The 17143-nt window shown below is 47.9% G+C and overlaps 1 protein-coding gene across 1 annotated transcript in view; it reads right to left on the reverse strand.

Annotated features, from left to right (window-relative positions):
* The window catches only part of LOC127471468 (uncharacterized), a 185287-nt gene that overhangs the window by 22667 nt on the left and 145477 nt on the right, over nucleotides 1-17143 (reverse strand). The window contains exons 79-86 of the mRNA XM_051788394.1: nucleotides 17059-17122; nucleotides 16571-16619; nucleotides 15648-15763; nucleotides 14812-14929; nucleotides 14330-14429; nucleotides 13829-14001; nucleotides 12795-12917; nucleotides 11815-12009 (exon numbers count right to left, since the gene is read on the reverse strand). Of these exons, the coding sequence (XP_051644354.1) occupies nucleotides 11815-12009; nucleotides 12795-12917; nucleotides 13829-14001; nucleotides 14330-14429; nucleotides 14812-14929; nucleotides 15648-15763; nucleotides 16571-16619; nucleotides 17059-17122 (938 nt within the window). The remainder of the gene's footprint in view (nucleotides 1-11814; nucleotides 12010-12794; nucleotides 12918-13828; nucleotides 14002-14329; nucleotides 14430-14811; nucleotides 14930-15647; nucleotides 15764-16570; nucleotides 16620-17058; nucleotides 17123-17143) is intronic.

Consider the following 17143-nt stretch of genomic DNA (forward strand, 5'->3'; position numbering starts at 1 on the left):
GAAGCCTCCTGATGCCTCTGAGTTTAGCTGATGACAAAGCCCATCCCTGGACAGCTGTTTCACCTGCAGCCACTTTACCTTCAGCAGCTTCTTGGCCGTCCATCGACGCTTCGCATTCCGTTTCAGGCAGGACTGCAGGAAGGAACGGAACACAGGCGACAGGTTTCTGGGAGTCTCCAGCTCCGGTGGCACATCCTTAGGCTGGGACAAAGGAAACACAAGACAGCCATTAACCATCCCTCCCTGAGGGGAAGAGCTCCAGCACAGGCCAGTCCTTGCTTTCTGAGACTTGACCTGGAGCTTCTCCAGGAGCCCTGATCAACATTTGAGCTTAAGGAAGCAGAGAATTTTCAGCATCCAGACCAGTCCTGCTAATTGCCTTCATCTCTTTTTGCTGCCTTCTGCAAGGCAAATGCAATCCAAAAGAAGTCTTGCATGAAAAGTCAGGGACCTTTTTCAGAAAGACTGGAAGACTGACATTTTCCATAATTGTTGCCTTCCTCAGGAATTAACTGTGCAGCATTTAACTTGGTTTCAGCTCTTAGTCATGGGGTTTTATCCCAGTATACCTTCCTGGCCTATTGCACACTCCTTTGGTGTAAGAGCGGGTCATTTCATTTTAGGGAATTAGCATCTACAACTGCAAACTTGAAAATACATTGGCTTACTACAAGGAGCTGTGCTAGAACCTACTTTTAGAAACTTACTGGCTAATACATACTTGTGGCAGTACTAGAAGCAGTGACCTGCCCTGAAAGGCTCAGGTAAGCAGTGGGCACTGGTCCCAGTTTGAAAAGACTTCTGGCCTGCAGATCCCCTTGAAATGCTTTTCACAGTAATTCTCCAACGGGAGAATCCTGCTGCTGAAAAACTCCTGCCATTGGGAGATCCAGCTCCAAGGGAGTTCAAAGAGCACAGGAGGAATTCAAGCATTGTGGGAGGCCAAAACGGCCCATTTCTGCACTGGCACATGTCGCTTCTCCTGTGAGCAGATGTGCTCCAGGACACTTTTAGACGTGGGCCTTGGTGGGACTAGTTCAAGCTGATGTGAGTGGGAGAAAGATATGGCTCAGGGGAGAAAGGCAGGGCTCTCTGACAGTATTTGCACCTTACCCGTGTAGGACCATCCACCATTTCTAGTGCTGTGATCCCAAGGGCCCAGATGTCCACTTTGGCATCATATCTGTCTCTTCTCAACATTTCTGATGCCATATAGAAAGGAGCTGCAAAAAATGACCTCCATGTCTTTCGCTGGGGCTTCAGCCAAGCACATAAGCCAAAATCAACTGCAGAAAACAGAAATAGTGTTAAAACCGGCTTGAATTATGAAAGCAAGCACAAGGATTCCCCACTCTCAGTCTGAGAGCACAGTGTTGAATCTAGCTGGAAGAGTGGCTGTGCTCTGTTTCCTCTGGAAGGGACATACCCAAACCAAAGGCACTCTTGACAGCCTCATCCTCTCTAGAGCTCTCTGCACATTGCAACTCTGCTCTCAGCTTACAGCAGTGGGCTGGGCACTCCCACCAGCACCACTTTTGGGGAACTGGCAGGCACTCAAAGGCAACCCCAGACCCTGCCTCCCAGGAACGCTGTGCCTGACCAAGAACACCTACTCAATCTCACAGATCCATCCATTCCTAGGAGAATATTGTCACTTTTGATGTCTCTGTGGATCACTCGATTTGAATGAAGGAAGTCCAGGGCTTTCAGGCACTGAAATTAAACAAAGAAATGAGAGAAAAAAATTAATTAGGCTGATTTTTTCCAACAATAAAGGAAATGGCTCTAAAAGATCAAATTTCCAGGTGACACAACAATTGCAGACATACCTCAAGTGGCAAAGTTTGGAATAATAAATAAAATAAAATGAAATTAAACTAGAAAGGAAAGTACAACAACATTATAGGAGTATAATAACAGAGTACAAGAAATGCAGTGAGACTGGCAGGCCGTTCACTTGGATGCTCTTTTCTTCTCCACATCATAACAGCAACGCAGAAACAAAGCTCTGAACAGGAAATCACACCTGCTCTTACCACCTTTTGCAAAGAACCATCCTGTCCAAGCTGTCAGAAGCAAGGGCAGCATCCCTTACCTCCCAACTGATAGAGGCTATCATCTCTTCCTCAAGAGCTTGTTTCGAAATGACATCGCCTAAGTTGCATCCCTCCACATATTCCGTCACCAGCCAGAGTTCTTCATTGAAAAGGTAGCTGAAAGAAGAAACCCACAGCATGGAGATGAATGGGCCCAGCTAAATGACCTTATGGGAAAGACTGCAGTTGAGTTTTCTTGCCAGGTCACTTGTAAATGAAGAGAGAATCTGAGCAGGCTAAATGAGAAAGGCTCATCTGTGAAAAAGGAGATGTCTTAGATGGCAAGCAAGGCAAAAATGCAGTTTAGTGACAGCAGAGAGAAATCTGGAACCAGGACATTGCCATCAGTTGCTTCATCATCTTAACTCATCCCTTCCAGCCTGAACTCCAGGAAGCAGGCAACACAGACTTCTCCACGGGAGGAGAGTGTGTACCACTGAGGGCAGATGTTGGTCAACCCCTTGGAAAGCATTGCATAAAGTGCATTCAGAAACAGGGAAAACCATTTAAAACCTGGCACATTGTGTGGTTGTGCAAACAAGAGCCTAGTCTTCCTGGCATCCACAGCAACAGAAAGTAGAGGGAAAACCCCAAGGGCAATAATTTCTAGGAGGGTTTATCAGCACGTATCACTAAGGCAAAGAAAAGATGATCAGTTTGAAAAAAACCAGACCCCAAAAGAACAGGGAGGTAGTGAACTGAAGGGCTGTGGCTTTAGGAAGACATGGCAGATGGAGGTTTTGGAAGACACGCTTCAAACTACCTATACCAGAAAAGGCCAAGGCAGACACAAGGCAAGCTCCTCCCTGAAGGAGCTAAGAGACCTGTGCCCTGCACCTCCCATCCACTGCAGGTGGAGGAGTTGAGAAATAATGAAGAGCTCCATGTTCTTCCAGTGACCAAAGTGGCTTTTTAGCCCTTGGCTTGCAGTATGTCAATGATGTGATAATCCCAGAACCACTCACCTGTCTATATAGCGAATGATATTGGGGTGTCTCATTCTCTTTAGGACCGTAACTTCATTTACAACTTTTTCGCTTTGATGCTTTTGGTCTCCAAGAAAAATCTTCTTGATGGCCACCTAAAAGGAGATTGAAAGCCATAGACTTGAGAAGTCTGTTGCACAGGACCACAACGCACATGGAGCAGGTGTCTTTGGAATGATGGAGCCAGGCTGGGCCAAACTGCCTGGGATTAGACACCAGAGCTTCTTAACTGACAGGACAAGAGGCGATTCCTCCACTCGCCCTTGTGTGCCAGTTACAGGACACATGGCTATAGACATTTTGCCTTGTAAACTCTGGACAAATCAATCCATACAATCCATCAACTCCAAACAATCAATCCATAATGGAGGAAATCCCATCCTAAAAGGTCATGGAGGTTTCCAAAAAAAAAAAAAATACAATCCCAGAACTTTGTAACATGTTGAAGTTGGATTTTGCAACTCTAAAGAACGTTTTTAACCCAGTTCCTATTTGCAGTTCTTTTCTGGCTTTGAAAAGGAATAACCCATTCTAGGGTATTTTATGGATGTGGCCGGGGTTATGAGCAGCGCTCAGGGCCTTTAGATCCCTTGCAGACTCCTGTGTAAGTGCACTTCCCAAGTGCAGCACTGCAGCTGGGTAAGGAGCCACCAAGTAGCTGATGCATTAGCATAGTCAGTAAATAAGTCTGAGCAAAGGTGTCCTTCTCTGAAAGATACCCCTGCCCTCCTTGCCTTCTTTTGGGGACTTAATAAGGACAAGGTCTGTCCAAACCGTGTCTTGCAGGCTGACACTTGTCTGCCCTCAGAGGAACAGTCTCTGCAGCAAAGATCTCGTGGCCACCCAGAGCTGTGGCCACAGCTCCCAGCGGAGGGGAAAGCACTCGAGAGCTGCACAATCTGCCGGGGGTGCTGGCCCTTACCTGTCCTCCTGTGGCAATGTCAACTCCTCGGAAAACAGTTCCAAAAGTCCTAGAAACAGAGCAGCAGCCAAGAAAGGAGAAGGCGTTTAGGCCCTGGGTGAGAAACCAGCCCAGAGAGCAGAGCTCTGCTGCCCAGAGTGTTTATAAAACACTCGGCTTCAGCAGCAGCCCAGCAGCCCAGCAGCCCAGCAGCCCTCTGCCATGCAGGGTGGCCAGGAGAAAACATAGGACATACTCCATGTCCTGCTCCTTGTTACAGGCAAGAGACTGCCAGCATTGAGTTGTCTTTGACAATGCCTTCTGACCACAGTTATTAAATACTGATCAGGACTGACAGACAGGAGGATGTAAGCCCAGTGTCTGCCCATGTTTGCAGCTTGCCCGACTGCATGCTTGATAGGACACCAGCAAAATCCCTGGCCCATGGTTTTGTGGAAGTAGCTGAGATTGGACTTACCCTTGGCCAATTATCTGCTGTACAGTGTATTTCTTCGCAGGGTCCCCCTCACTCACAATGCCCTCTGAAAGAAACAACATGAAAGATGCTCGTGTGAAACAGAGATACCACCTTGCAGCAGATCCGAAAGGCAGCCCCACTGTGCGGGGCTGTGAGCCCTTTGTAGTCAGATGGCAACAACAATCACAAGAGCAACAGAGGCAGCTCTGAAGCACAGATGGCTCCACAAACACTCTGTTCCTTTAGTACAGCTAAAGTTGACATGCATACCATGGACTGCTCTACCAGAAGTGAAATACATGATACGTACTGAGATCGGCGAGGTAAATACTTGTTAGTGAGGATATCAGTTGTGGCTGGTCTGAGCTTTTTCTCCCTGTGCTGGTTTCCCCAGAGCTTTTCTTCCCAGTGTTTGTTTTCTGTGTGCATTTTTTCCCAGTGCCTCTTTTGCCAGTGCTTGTGCTTGGCATTTCAGTGTCGGGCAAGCAGTCTTCTTTAGGTTGTGGTGCTGCAGCAACACCTGCCATTGCAGAGCTCTTGAGGATCTGTGGCAAGAATTAGTTTCTGTCAGAAAGGTGGCTTGCAGAGATGCCCTGAGATCATAGTTCAAATGCAAACCCTTGGGAAGATGCTGTTGGCCACAAGTCAGGCTCTTAAACTGTCTCTTGCTGCCCACTTCACAAAGTGAATGGACGAGAAGAAAAGACTGGATTTACACGAGTTCCTGGGCAGTTTTCTCTTCAATTTTCATGCATTTTCTCAACTAGGTCGTGCAGAGGGGCAACTACCCTCAAGGGCACAGTTATTGCTGTGTGTCCTGCAAGGGACACTCTGACTCAACTTGGAAGTTCAAAACCCCTTTTCCAGGTGTCAGTGGCTGGGCTGAAGCACCATGTCATGGCAGGGCTAGAGCCCTCACACTCTTCAGCCACAGAAAGCAAGCGCTGTCTGCTCAGGAACTTGCAGCTCTGATTGACACCAAAAGCAGTGCTAATGTACTCTGGCACTTACTGATTTCACTCCTTCAGGCTTTGCTTTGACAACTTTCTTCTCTACTTGCTCTTCTTTCCCCTCTTGTCCAGAAAGAGAGGGAGCCAGCAGAGGTTCTGGTGCCGCTGTTCTGGGTCTCCTGGCTGCCTCAATCAAGGGAGCCATCTCGACAAGACTCTTGGATTTTTTTAAAAACCGATGCTGCACCGAAAAACCAAAGAAGAACAAAAGGAGCCATTACTTTCCAAATGCAGTTTCTCACAGGCTCCAGTGGGATTCCTCTGGTTACCAGCAATACACATCAGGAGGACGTAGGGAACTATCTAGACCTCCATCTTTCCTCTGAGGAAAGGCCAAGACAGATGGCACTGGAGAAGAGAAGGTCCCAGGGAGAGCTTATTGTGGCCTTTCAATCCTTCAAGGGGACACATTTTCTCAAAGGGCATGGTTGCAATGGGACAAAGGGTCATGGTTTTCAAGTGGAAAACGATAGATTCTGGTTACATCTAAGGAAGTCATTGTTTAGAATGAGGGTGCTGAAACACTGGCACAGGAAGTGGATGCCCCATCCCTGGTCAGGTGGGACAGGGCTCTGAGCAACCCGGGCTAGTTGAAGATGTCCCTGCTCGTTGCAGGGGGGTTGGACTAGATGCCACTTAAAGGACCCTTCCAAGCCAAACTATTCTAGGATGCTACTTAGTTGTCATTTGAAAAGCACCAAGAGTGGAGATTAGTAGGAGAGGAAGTCTCCTGATGCCTCTGAGTTTAGCTGATGACAAAGCCCATCCCTGGACAGCTGTTTCACCTGCAGCCACTTTACCTTCAGCAGCTTCCTGGCCGTCCATCGACGTTTCGCATTCCGTTTCAGGCAGGACTGCAGGAAGGAACGGAACACAGGCGACAGGTTTCTGCGAGTTTTCAGCTGGGGTGGCACGTCCTTAGGCTTGGGACAAAGGAAACACAAGACAGCCATTAAGCATCCCTCCCCAAGAGGAAGAGCTCCAGCACAGGCCAGTCCTTGCTTTCTGAGACTTGACCTGGGGCTTCTCCAGGAGCCCTGATCAACATTTGAGCTTAAGGAAGCAGAGAATTTTCAGCATCCAGACCAGTCCTGCTAATTGCCTTCATCTCTTTTTGCTGCCTTCTGCAAGGCAAATGCAATCCAAAAGAAGTCTTGCATGAAAAGTCAGGGACTTTTTCAGAAAGACTGGAAGACTGACATTTTCCGTAATTGTTGCCTTCCTCAGGAATTAACTGTGCAGCATTTAACTTGATTTCAGCTCTTAGTCATGGGGTTTTATCCCAGTATACCTTCCTGGCCTATTGCACACTCCTTTGGTGTAAGAGCGGGTCATTTCATTTTAGGGAATTAGCATCTACAAGTGCAAACTTGAAAATACATTGGCTTACTACAAGGAGCTGTGCTAGAACCTACTTTTAGAAATGTACTGGCTAATACATACTTGTGGCAGTACTAGAAGCAGTGACCTGCCCTGAAAGGCTCAGGTAAGCAGTGGGCACTGGTCCAAGTTTGAAAAGACTTCTGGCCTGCAGATCCCCTTGAAATGCTTTTCACAGTAATTCTCCAACGGGAGAATCCTGCTGCTGAAAAACTCCTGCCATTGGGAGATCCAGCTCCAAGGGAGTTCAAAGAGCACAGGAGGAATTCAAGCATTGTGGGAGGCCAAAACGGCCCATTTCTGCACTGGTACATGTCGCTTCTCCTGTGAGCAGATGTGCTCCAGGACACTTTTAGACGTGGGCCTTGGTGGGACTAGTTCAAGCTGATGTGAGTGGGAGAAAGATATGGCTCAGGGGAGAAAGGCAGGGCTCTCTGACAGTATTTACACCGTACCTGTGTAGGACCATCCACCATTTCTAGTGCCATGATCCCAAGGGCCCAGATGTCCACTTTGGCACCATATATGTCTCCTCTCAACATTTCTGGTGCCATATAGAAAGCAGTCCCAACGACTGACCACCGTTTCTTCTGCCAGGGTGTAAGCCAAGCACAGAAGCCGAAATCAACTGCAGACAAAAACAAGGACTGTTAAATCCAGCTCAAATTATGAAAGCAAGCACAAGGATTCCCCACTCTCAGTCTGAGAGCACAGTGTTGAATCTAGCTGGAAGAGTGGCTGTGCTCTGTTTCCTCTGGAAGGGACATACCCAAACCAAAGGCACTCTTGACAGCCTCATCCTCTCTAGAGCTCTCTGCACATTGCAACTCTGCTCTCAGCTTACAGCAGTGGGCTGGGCACTCCCACCAGCACCACTTTTGGGGAACTGGCAGGCACTCAAAGGCAACCCCAGACCCTGCCTCCCAGGAACGCTGTGCCTGACCAAGAACACCTACTCAGTTTCACAGATCCATCCATTCCTAGAAGAATATTGTCACTTTTGATGTCTCTGTGAATCACTAGATTTGAATGAAGGAAGTCCAGGGCTTTCAGGCACTGAGATTAAACAAAGAAATGAGAGAAAAAAATTAATTAGGCTGATTTTTTTCCAACAAAAAAGGAAATGGCTCTAAAAGATCAAATTTCCAGGTGACACATCAATTGCAGACATACCTCAAGTGGCAAAGTTTGGAATAATAAATAAAATAAAATGAAATTAAACTAGAAAGGAAAGTACAACAACATTATAGGAGTATAATAACAGAGTACAGGAAATGCAGTGAGACTGGCAGGCCGTTCACTTGGATGCTCTTTTCTTCTCCACATCATAACAGCAACGCAGAAACAAAGCTCTGAACAGGAAATCACACCTGTTCTTACCACCTTTTGCAAAGAACCATCCTGTCCAAGCTGTCAGAAGCAAGGGCAGCATCCCTTACCTCCCGACTGATGGAGGCTATCATCTCTTCCTCAAGAGCTTGAATGGAAACCACAGCAGCTAAGGTGCATCCCTCCACATATTCCATCACCAGCCAGAGTTCTTCATTGAAAAGGTAGCTGAAAGAAGAAACCCACAGCATGGAGATGAATGGGCCCAGCTAAATGACCTTATGGGAAAGACTGCAGTTGAGTTTTCTTGCCAGGTCACTTGTAAATGAAGAGAGAATCTGAGCAGGCTAAATGAGAAAGGCTCATCTGTGAAAAAGGAGATGTCTTAGATGGCAAGCAAGGCAAAAATGCAGTTTAGTGACAGCAGAGAGAAATCTGGAACCAGGACATTGCCATCAGCTGCTTCATCATCTTAACTCCTCCCTTCCAGCCTGAACTCCAGGAAGCAGGCAACACAGACTTCTCCACGGGAGGAGAGTGTGCACCACTGAGGGCAGATGTTGGTCAACCCCTTGGAAAGCATTGCATAAAGTGCATTCAGAAACAGGGAAAACCATTTAAAACCTGGCACATTGAGTGGTTGTGCAAACAAGAGCCTAGTCTTCCTGGCATCCACAGCAACAGAAAGTAGAGGGAAAACCCCAAGGGCAATAATTTCTAGGAGGGTTTATCAGCACGTATCACTAAGGCACAGAAAAGATGATCAGTTTGAAAAAAACCAGACCCCAAAAGAACAGGGAGGTAGTGAACTGAAGGGCTGTGGCTTTAGGAAGACATGGCAGATGGAGGTTTTGGAAGACACGCTTCAAACTACCTATACCAGAAAAGGCCAAGGCAGACACAAGGCAAGCTCCTCCCTGAAGGAGCTAAGAGACCTGTGCCCTGCACCTCCCATCCACTGCAGGTGGAGGAGTTGAGAAATAATGAAGAGCTCCATGTTCTTCCAGTGACCAAAGTGGCTTTTTAGCCTTTGGCTTGCAGTGTGTCAATGATGTGATAATCCCAGAACCACTCACCTGTCTATATAGCGAATGATATTGGGGTGCCTCACACTCTTCAGGACTGCAACCTCAGTTACAACAAGCTCCCTTTTGTTCTTTCTGTCGAGAACAAAAATCTTCTTGATGGCCACCTAAAGGGAGATTAAAAGCCACAGACTTGAGAAGTCTGTTGCACAGGACCACAACGCACATGGAGCAGGTGTCTTTGGAATGATGGAGCCAGGCTGGGCCAAACTGCCTGGGATTAGACACCAGAGCTTCTTAACTGACAGGACACGAGGCGATTCCTCCACTTGCCCTTGTGTGCCAGTTACAGGACACATGGCTATAGACATTTTGCCTTGTAAACTCTGGACAAATGGTCTCCAAACAATCAATCCATAATGGAGGAAATCCCGTCCTAAAAGGTCATGGAAGTTTCACAAAAAAAAAATACAATCCCAGAACTTTGTAACATGTTGAAGTTGGATTTTGCTACTCTAAGGAATGTTTTTAACCCAGTTCCTATTTGCAGTTCTTTTCTGGCTTTGAAAAGGAATAACCCATTCTAGGGTATTTTATGGGTGTGGCCGGGGTTATGAGCAGTGCTCAGGGCCTTTAGATCCCTTGCAGACTCCTGTGTAAGTGCACTTCCCAAGTGCAGCACTGCAGCTGGGTAAGGAGCCACCAAGTAGCTGATGCATTAGCATAGTCAGTAAATAAGTCTGAGCAAAGGTGTCCTTCTCTGAAAGATACCCCTGCCCTCCTTGCCTTCTTTTGGGGACTTAATAAGGACAAGGCAAAGATCTCGTGGCCACCCAGAGCTGTGGCCACAGCTCCCAGCGGAGGGGAAAGCACTCGAGAGCTGCACAATCTGCCAGGGGTGCTGGCCCTTACCTGTCCTCCTGTGGCAATGTCAACTCCTCGGAAAACTGTTCCAAAAGTCCTAGAAACAGAGCAGCAGCCAAGAAAGGAGAAGGCGTTTAGGCCCTGGGTGAGAAAGCCAGCCCAGAGAGCAGAGCTCTGCTGCCCTGAGTGTTTATAAAACACTCGGCTTCAGCAGCAGCCCAGCAGCCCAGCAGCCCAGCAGCCCAGCAGCCCAGCAGCCCAGCAGCCCAGCAGCCCTCTGCCATGCAGGGTGGCCAGGAGAAAACATAGGACATACTCCATGTCCTGCTCCTTGTTACAGGCAAGAGACTGCCAGCATTGAGTTGTCTTTGACAATGCCTTCTGACCACAGTTATTAAATACTGATCAGGACTGACAGACAGGAGGATGTAAGCCCAGTGTCTGCCCATGTTTGCAGCTTGCCCGACTGCATGCTTGATAGGACACCAGCAAAATCCCTGGCCCATGGTTTTGTGGAAGTAGCTGAGATTGGACTTACCCTTGGCCAATTATCTGCTGTACAGTGTATTTCTTCGCAGGGTTCTCCTCACTCACATACTGCTCTGAAAGAAACAACATGAAAGATGCTCGTGTGAAACAGAGATACCACCTTGCAGCAGATCCAAAAGGCAGCCCCACTGTGCGGGGCTGTGAGCCCTTTGTAGTCAGCTGGTAACAACAACAACAACAACAACAACAACAAACAACAATAACCACAACAGCAGAGGCAGCTCCGAAGCACAGGTGGCTCCACAAAGACTGATTTTCCACAGTCTTTTGAGGGTTTACCTTGACAGGAAACCAAGTCCATGGAGGAATGCTCAGAGGAGACAAAAATCAGAAAAAAACAGGCACCAATGCAAGAGTTTGTTGTCTACAAACATTAAGGAGAGCTGGTGCAACAGAGCCCTATTTTCTTGGAGAGAAACACTCCGTGTGATTCAGCAGAAGGAACAGCCACAGTACTCTGTTGCTTCCTCTCTTCCTTTAGTAGAACTAAAGCTGACATGCATACCATGGACTGCTGTACCAGCCAGGAAATACATGATACGTACTGAGTTCAGCAAGGAAAAGTCGTGTTAGTGGGGACAGCTTTGGCGGCTGGTCCGTGATTTTCTTTGGAATGCTCTTCTTCCGAGTGTCTCCTTTCCCGGTGCTTGTGCTTGGCATTTCAGTGTTGGCAAAGGTGACTTCTTCAGGTTGTGGTGCTGCAGCAACAGCTGCCATTGCAGAGCTCTTGAGGATCTGTGGCAAGAATTAGTTTATGTCAGAAAGGTGGCTTGCAGAGCTGCCCTGAGATCCTAGTCAAATGCAAACCCTTCGGAAGACTTGGCCACAAGTCAGGCTCTTAAACTGTCTCTTGCTGCCCACTTCACAAAGTGAATGGACGAGAAGAAAAGACTGGATTTACACGAGTTCCTGGGCAGTTTTCTCTTCAATTTTCATGCATTTTCTCAACTAGGTCGTGCAGAGGGGCAACTACCCTCAAGGGCACAGTTATTGCTGTGTGTCCTGCAAGGGACACTCTGACTCAACTTGGAAGTTCAAAACCCCTTTTCCAGGTGTCAGTGGCTGGGCTGAAGCACCATGTCATGGCAGCACTCCAGCCCTCACACTCTTCAGCCATGCATGGCAAGCACTGGCTGCTCAGGAACTTGCAGCTCTGAATGACACCAAAGGCAGTGCTAACCAAAACTGGCACTTACTGATTTCATTCCTTCAGGCTTTGCTCTGATGTTTTCCTTCTCTGCTTGCTCTTCCTTACTCTCTTGTCCAGAAACAGAGGGAGCCAGCAGAGGTTCTGTTGATGGTGTCGTGAACCTCTCTGTAAGGAATCTCCTGACTGCATCGAGCAGAGGCCTCATGTTGTTGAGACTACCGGATTTTTCTAAAAATGGATGCTGCCCAAAGGAAAAAACAAAGAAAGAAAGGAGCCATTACTTTCCAAATGCAGTTTCCCACAGGCTCCAGCAGGATCCCTCTGGTTACCAGCAATACACATCAGGAGGACTGAGGGCACCATCTACACCTCCAACTTCATGTCCAGGACCTTGCTATCACAGGCAAACATGGCCCATAAGGCCATTATTCAATTTCTCAAGGTGTCTGCAGCAAGGAGGTTTGCCTTGCCAGTGCTCGGGAATGCCACTTGCTGTCTCGGGCCTTTTTCCATTTCAGAAACCTCAAAGGACTCCCTTAGGTTCCTCTTCTCTAAAGACTTGGGCTATTTTAGGTGTGAAAACTGATGAGGAGCATAAGCCCCTCCTCGGGAAATTCCCGTACCTCTAAGCAAGGTCAATCCCAGGAGAATGCAGGCTTGTGTATTGTTCTGAAGAGCACTGAGGTGGAGGTTCTCAGCACCCAGACAAGAGCAGGGACACAAGGGGCAGAGCGCTGATGGACTCAGCTCTGGCTTGCAGGGAGAGCAGTGTGTGCATTCCAGCCCTGCCCCTCCCTGTGCTGGCTGCCACCTTCCTTCCCAGCAGGGACAGCCCAGTGGCACCTTCTGCAGCTCCCTCTCTCTGCCACAAAACCTGCCAGAACCCTGGAGCACTTCTGGCCTGCTTGAATGTGCCAGGCAGCAAATGGGGCTGGGACAAGGCCCGCTCAGCTGTCCCTCCTTGGGTGGCAGAAACCTCAAAGAGTGGGGCAGGAGGGACAGCTGTTTCACCTGCAGCCACTTTACCTTCAGTAGCTGCTCGGCCGTCCATCGGCGCTTCTCATTCCGTTTCAGACAAGACTGCAGGAAGGAACGGAACACAGGCGACAGGTTTCTGGGAGTTTTCAGCTGGGGTGGCTTGTGCTTAGGCTGGGACAAAAGACACAAGGCAGCCATTAACCATCCCTCCCCGAGGGGAAGAGCTCCAGCACAGGCCAGTCCTTGCTTTCTGAGACTTGACCTGGGGCTTCTCCAGGAGCCCTGATCAACATTTGAGCTTAAGGAAGCAGAGAATTTTCAGCATCCAGACCAGTCCTGCTAATTGCCTTCATCTCTTTTTGCTGCCTTCTGCAAGGCAAATGCAATCCAAAAGAAGTCTTCCAAGAAAAGTCAGGGACCTTTTTCAGAAAGACTGGAAGACTGACATTTTCCCTAATTGTTGCCTTCCTCAGGAATTAACTGTGCAGCATTTAACTTGGTTTCAGCTGTTAGTTCATGGGGTTTTATCCCAGTATACCTTCCTGGCCTATTGCACACTCCTTTGGTGTAAGAGCGGGTCATTTCATTTTAGGGAATTAGCATCTACAAGTGCAAACTTGAAAATACATTGGCTTACTACAAGGAGCTGTGCTAGAACCTACTTTTAGAAATGTACTGGCTAATACATACTTGTGGCAGTACTAGAAGCAGTGACCTGCCCTGAAAGGCTCAGGTAAGCAGTGGGCACTGGTCCAAGTTTGAAAAGACTTCTGGCCTGCAGATCGCCTTGAAATGCTTTTCACAGTAATTCTCCAACGGGAGAATCCTGCTGCTGAAAAACTCCTGCCATTGGGAGATCCAGCTCCAAGGGAGTTCAAAGAGCACAGGAGGAATTCAAGCATTGTGGGAGGCCAAAACGGCCCATTTCTGCACTGGCACATGTCGCTTCTCCTGTGAGCAGATGTGCTCCAGGACACTTTTAGACGTGGGCCTTGGGGGGACTAGTTCAAGCTGATGTGAGTGGGAGAAAGATATGGCTCAGGGGAGGAAGGCAGGGCTCTCTGACAGTATTTGCACCTTACCCGTGTAGGACCATCCACCATTTCTAGTGTTGTGATCCCAAGGGCCCAGATGTCCACTCTGGCATCATATTTGTCTCCTGCCAACATTTCTGGTGCCATATAGAACGGAGTCCCAATGAAAGATCTCCGTTTCGTCTCCCAGGGCTTCAGCCAAGCACATAAGCCAAAATCAACTGCAGACAAAAACAAGGACTGTTAAAACCAGCTTGAATTATGAAAGCAAGCACAAGAATTCCCCACTCTCAGTCTGAGAGCACAGTGTTGAATCTAGCTGGAAGAGTGGCTGTGCTCTGTTTCCTCTGGAAGGGACATACCCAAACCAAAGGCACTCTTGACAGCCTCATCCTCTCTAGAGCTCTCTGCACATTGCAACTCTGCTCTCAGCTTACAGCAGTGGGCTGGGCACTCCCACCAGCACCACTTTTGGGGAACTGGCAGGCACTCAAAGGCAACCCCAGACCCTGCCTCCCAGGAACGCTGTGCCTGACCAAGAACACCTACTCAGTTTCACAGATCCATCCATTCCTAGAAGAATATTGTCACTTTTGATGTCTCTGTGGATCACTCGATTTGAATGAAGGAAGTCCAGGGCTTTCAGGCACTGAGATTAAACAAAGAAATGAGAGAAAAAAATTAATTAGGCTGATTTTTTCCAACAATAAAGGAAATGGCTCTAAAAGATCAAATTTCCAGGTGACACAACAATTGCAGACATACCTCAAGTGGCAAAGTTTGGAATAATAAATAAAATAAAATGAAATTAAACTAGAAAGGAAAGTACAACAACATTATAGGAGTATAATAACAGAGTACAGGAAATGCAGTGAGACTGGCAGGCCGTTCACTTGGATGCTCTTTTCTTCTCCACATCATAACAGCAACGCAGAAACAAAGCTCTGAACAGGAAATCACTCCTGTTCTTACCACCTTTTGCAAAGAACCATCCTGTCCAAGCTGTCAGAAGCAAGGGCAGCATCCCTTACCTCCCGACTGATGGAGGCTATCATCTCTTCCTCAAGAGCTTGAATGGAAACCACAGCACCTAAGGTGAATCCCTCCACATATTCCATCACCAGCCAGAGTTCTTCATTGAAAAGGTAGCTGAAAGAAGAAACCCACAGCATGGAGATGAATGGGCCCAGCTAAATGACCTTATGGGAAAGACTGCAGTTGAGTTTTCTTGCCAGGTCACTTGTAAATGAAGAGAGAATCTGAGCAGGCTAAATGAGAAAGGCTCATCTGTGAAAAAGGAGATGTCCTAGATGGCAAGCAAGGCAAAAATGCAGTTTAGTGACAGCAGAGAGAAATCTGGAACCAGGACATTGCCATCAGCTGCTTCATCATCTTAACTCCTCCCTTCCAGCCTGAACTCCAGGAAGCAGGCAACACAGACTTCTCCACGGGAGGAGAGTGTGCACCACTGAGGGCAGATGTTGGTCAACCCCTTGGAAAGCATTGCATAAAGTGCATTCAGAAACAGGGAAAACCATTTAAAACCTGGCACATTGTGTGGTTGTGCAAACAAGAGCCTAGTCTTCCTGGCATCCACAGCAACAGAAAGTAGAGGGAAAACCCCAAGGGCAATAATTTCTAGGAGGGTTTATCAGCACGTATCACTAAGGCACAGAAAAGATGATCAGTTTGAAAAAAACCAGACCCCAAAAGAACAGGGAGGTAGTGAACTGAAGGGCTGTGGCTTTAGGAAGACATGGCAGATGGAGGTTTTGGAAGACACGCTTCAAACTACCTATACCAGAAAAGGCCAAGGCAGACACAAGGCACATGTGAACCTCGATGTGATAATCCCAGAACCACTCACCTGTCTATATAGCGAATGATATTGGGATGCCTCATGCTACTCAAGAGTGAAACCTCAGTTAAAATTATCTCTCTTGCGTACTTTCTCTTGGAAAGACACATCATCTTGATGGCCACCTAAAAGGAGATTGAAAGCCATAGACTTGAGAAGTCTGTTGCACGGGACCACAACGCACATGGAGCAGGTGTCTTTGGAATGATGGAGCCAGGCTGGGCCAAACTGCCTGGGATTAGACACCAGAGCTTCTTAACTGACAGGACAAGAGGCGATTCCTCCACTCGCCCTTGTGTGCCAGTTACAGGACACATGGCTATAGACATTTTGCCTTGTAAACTCTGGACAAATGGTCTCCAAACAATCAATCCATAATGGAGGAAATCCCGTCCTAAAAGGTCATGGAAGTTTCACAAAAAAAAAATACAATCCCAGAACTTTGTAACATGTTGAAGTTGGATTTTGCTACTCTAAGGAATGTTTTTAACCCAGTTCCTATTTGCAGTTCTTTTCTGGGTTTGAAAAGGAATAACCCATTCTAGGGTATTTTATGGATGTGGCTGGGGTTATGAGCAGTGCTCAGGGCCTTTAGATCCCTTGCAGACTCCTGTGTAAGTGCACTTCCCAAGTGCAGCACTGCAGCTGGGTAAGGAGCCACCAAGTAGCTGATGCATTAGCATAGTCAGTAAATAAGTCTGAGCAAAGGTGTCCTTCTCTGAAAGATACCCCTGCCCTCCTTGCCTTCTTTTGGGGACTTAATAAGGACAAGGTCTGTCCAAACCCTGTCTTGCAGGCTGACACTTGTCTGCCCTCAGAGGAACAGTCTCTGCAGCAAAGATCTCGTGGCCACCCAGAGCTGTGGCCACAGCTCCCAGCGGAGGGGAAAGCACTCGAGAGCTGCACAATCTGCCGGGGGTGCTGGCCCTTACCTGTCCTCCTGTGGCGATGTCAACTCCTCGGAAAACTGTTCCACAAGACCTAGAAACAGCAGCAGCCAAGAAGGGAGAAGGCGTTTAGGCCCTGGGTGAGAAAGCCAGCCCAGAGAGCAGAGCTCTGCTGCCCAGAGTGTTTATAAAACACTCGGCTTCAGCAGCAGCCCAGCAGCCCAGCAGCCCAGCAGCCCAGCAGCCCAGCAGCCCAGCAGCCCAGCAGCCCTCTGCCATGCAGGGTGGCCAGGAGAAAACATAGGACATACTCCATGTCCTGCTCCTTGTTACAGGCAAGAGACTGCCAGCATTGAGTTGTCTTTGACAATGCCTTCTGACCACAGTTATTAAATACTGATCAGGACTGACAGACAGGAGGATGTAAGCCCAGTGTCTGCCCATGTTTGCAGCTTGCCCGACTGCATGCTTGATAGGACACCAGCAAAATCCCTGGCCCATGGTTTTGTGGAAGTAGCTGAGATTGGACTTACCCTTGGCCAATTATCTGCTGTACAGTGTATTTCTTCGTAGGGTTCTCCTCACTCACAATGCCCTCTGAAAGAAACAACATGAAAG

Source organism: Manacus candei, unplaced genomic scaffold, assembly GCF_025592945.1.
Source record: "Manacus candei isolate 608988 ecotype Guabito, Panama unplaced genomic scaffold, ASM2559294v1 h1tg000003l, whole genome shotgun sequence".
Lineage (NCBI taxonomy): Eukaryota > Metazoa > Chordata > Aves > Passeriformes > Pipridae > Manacus > Manacus candei.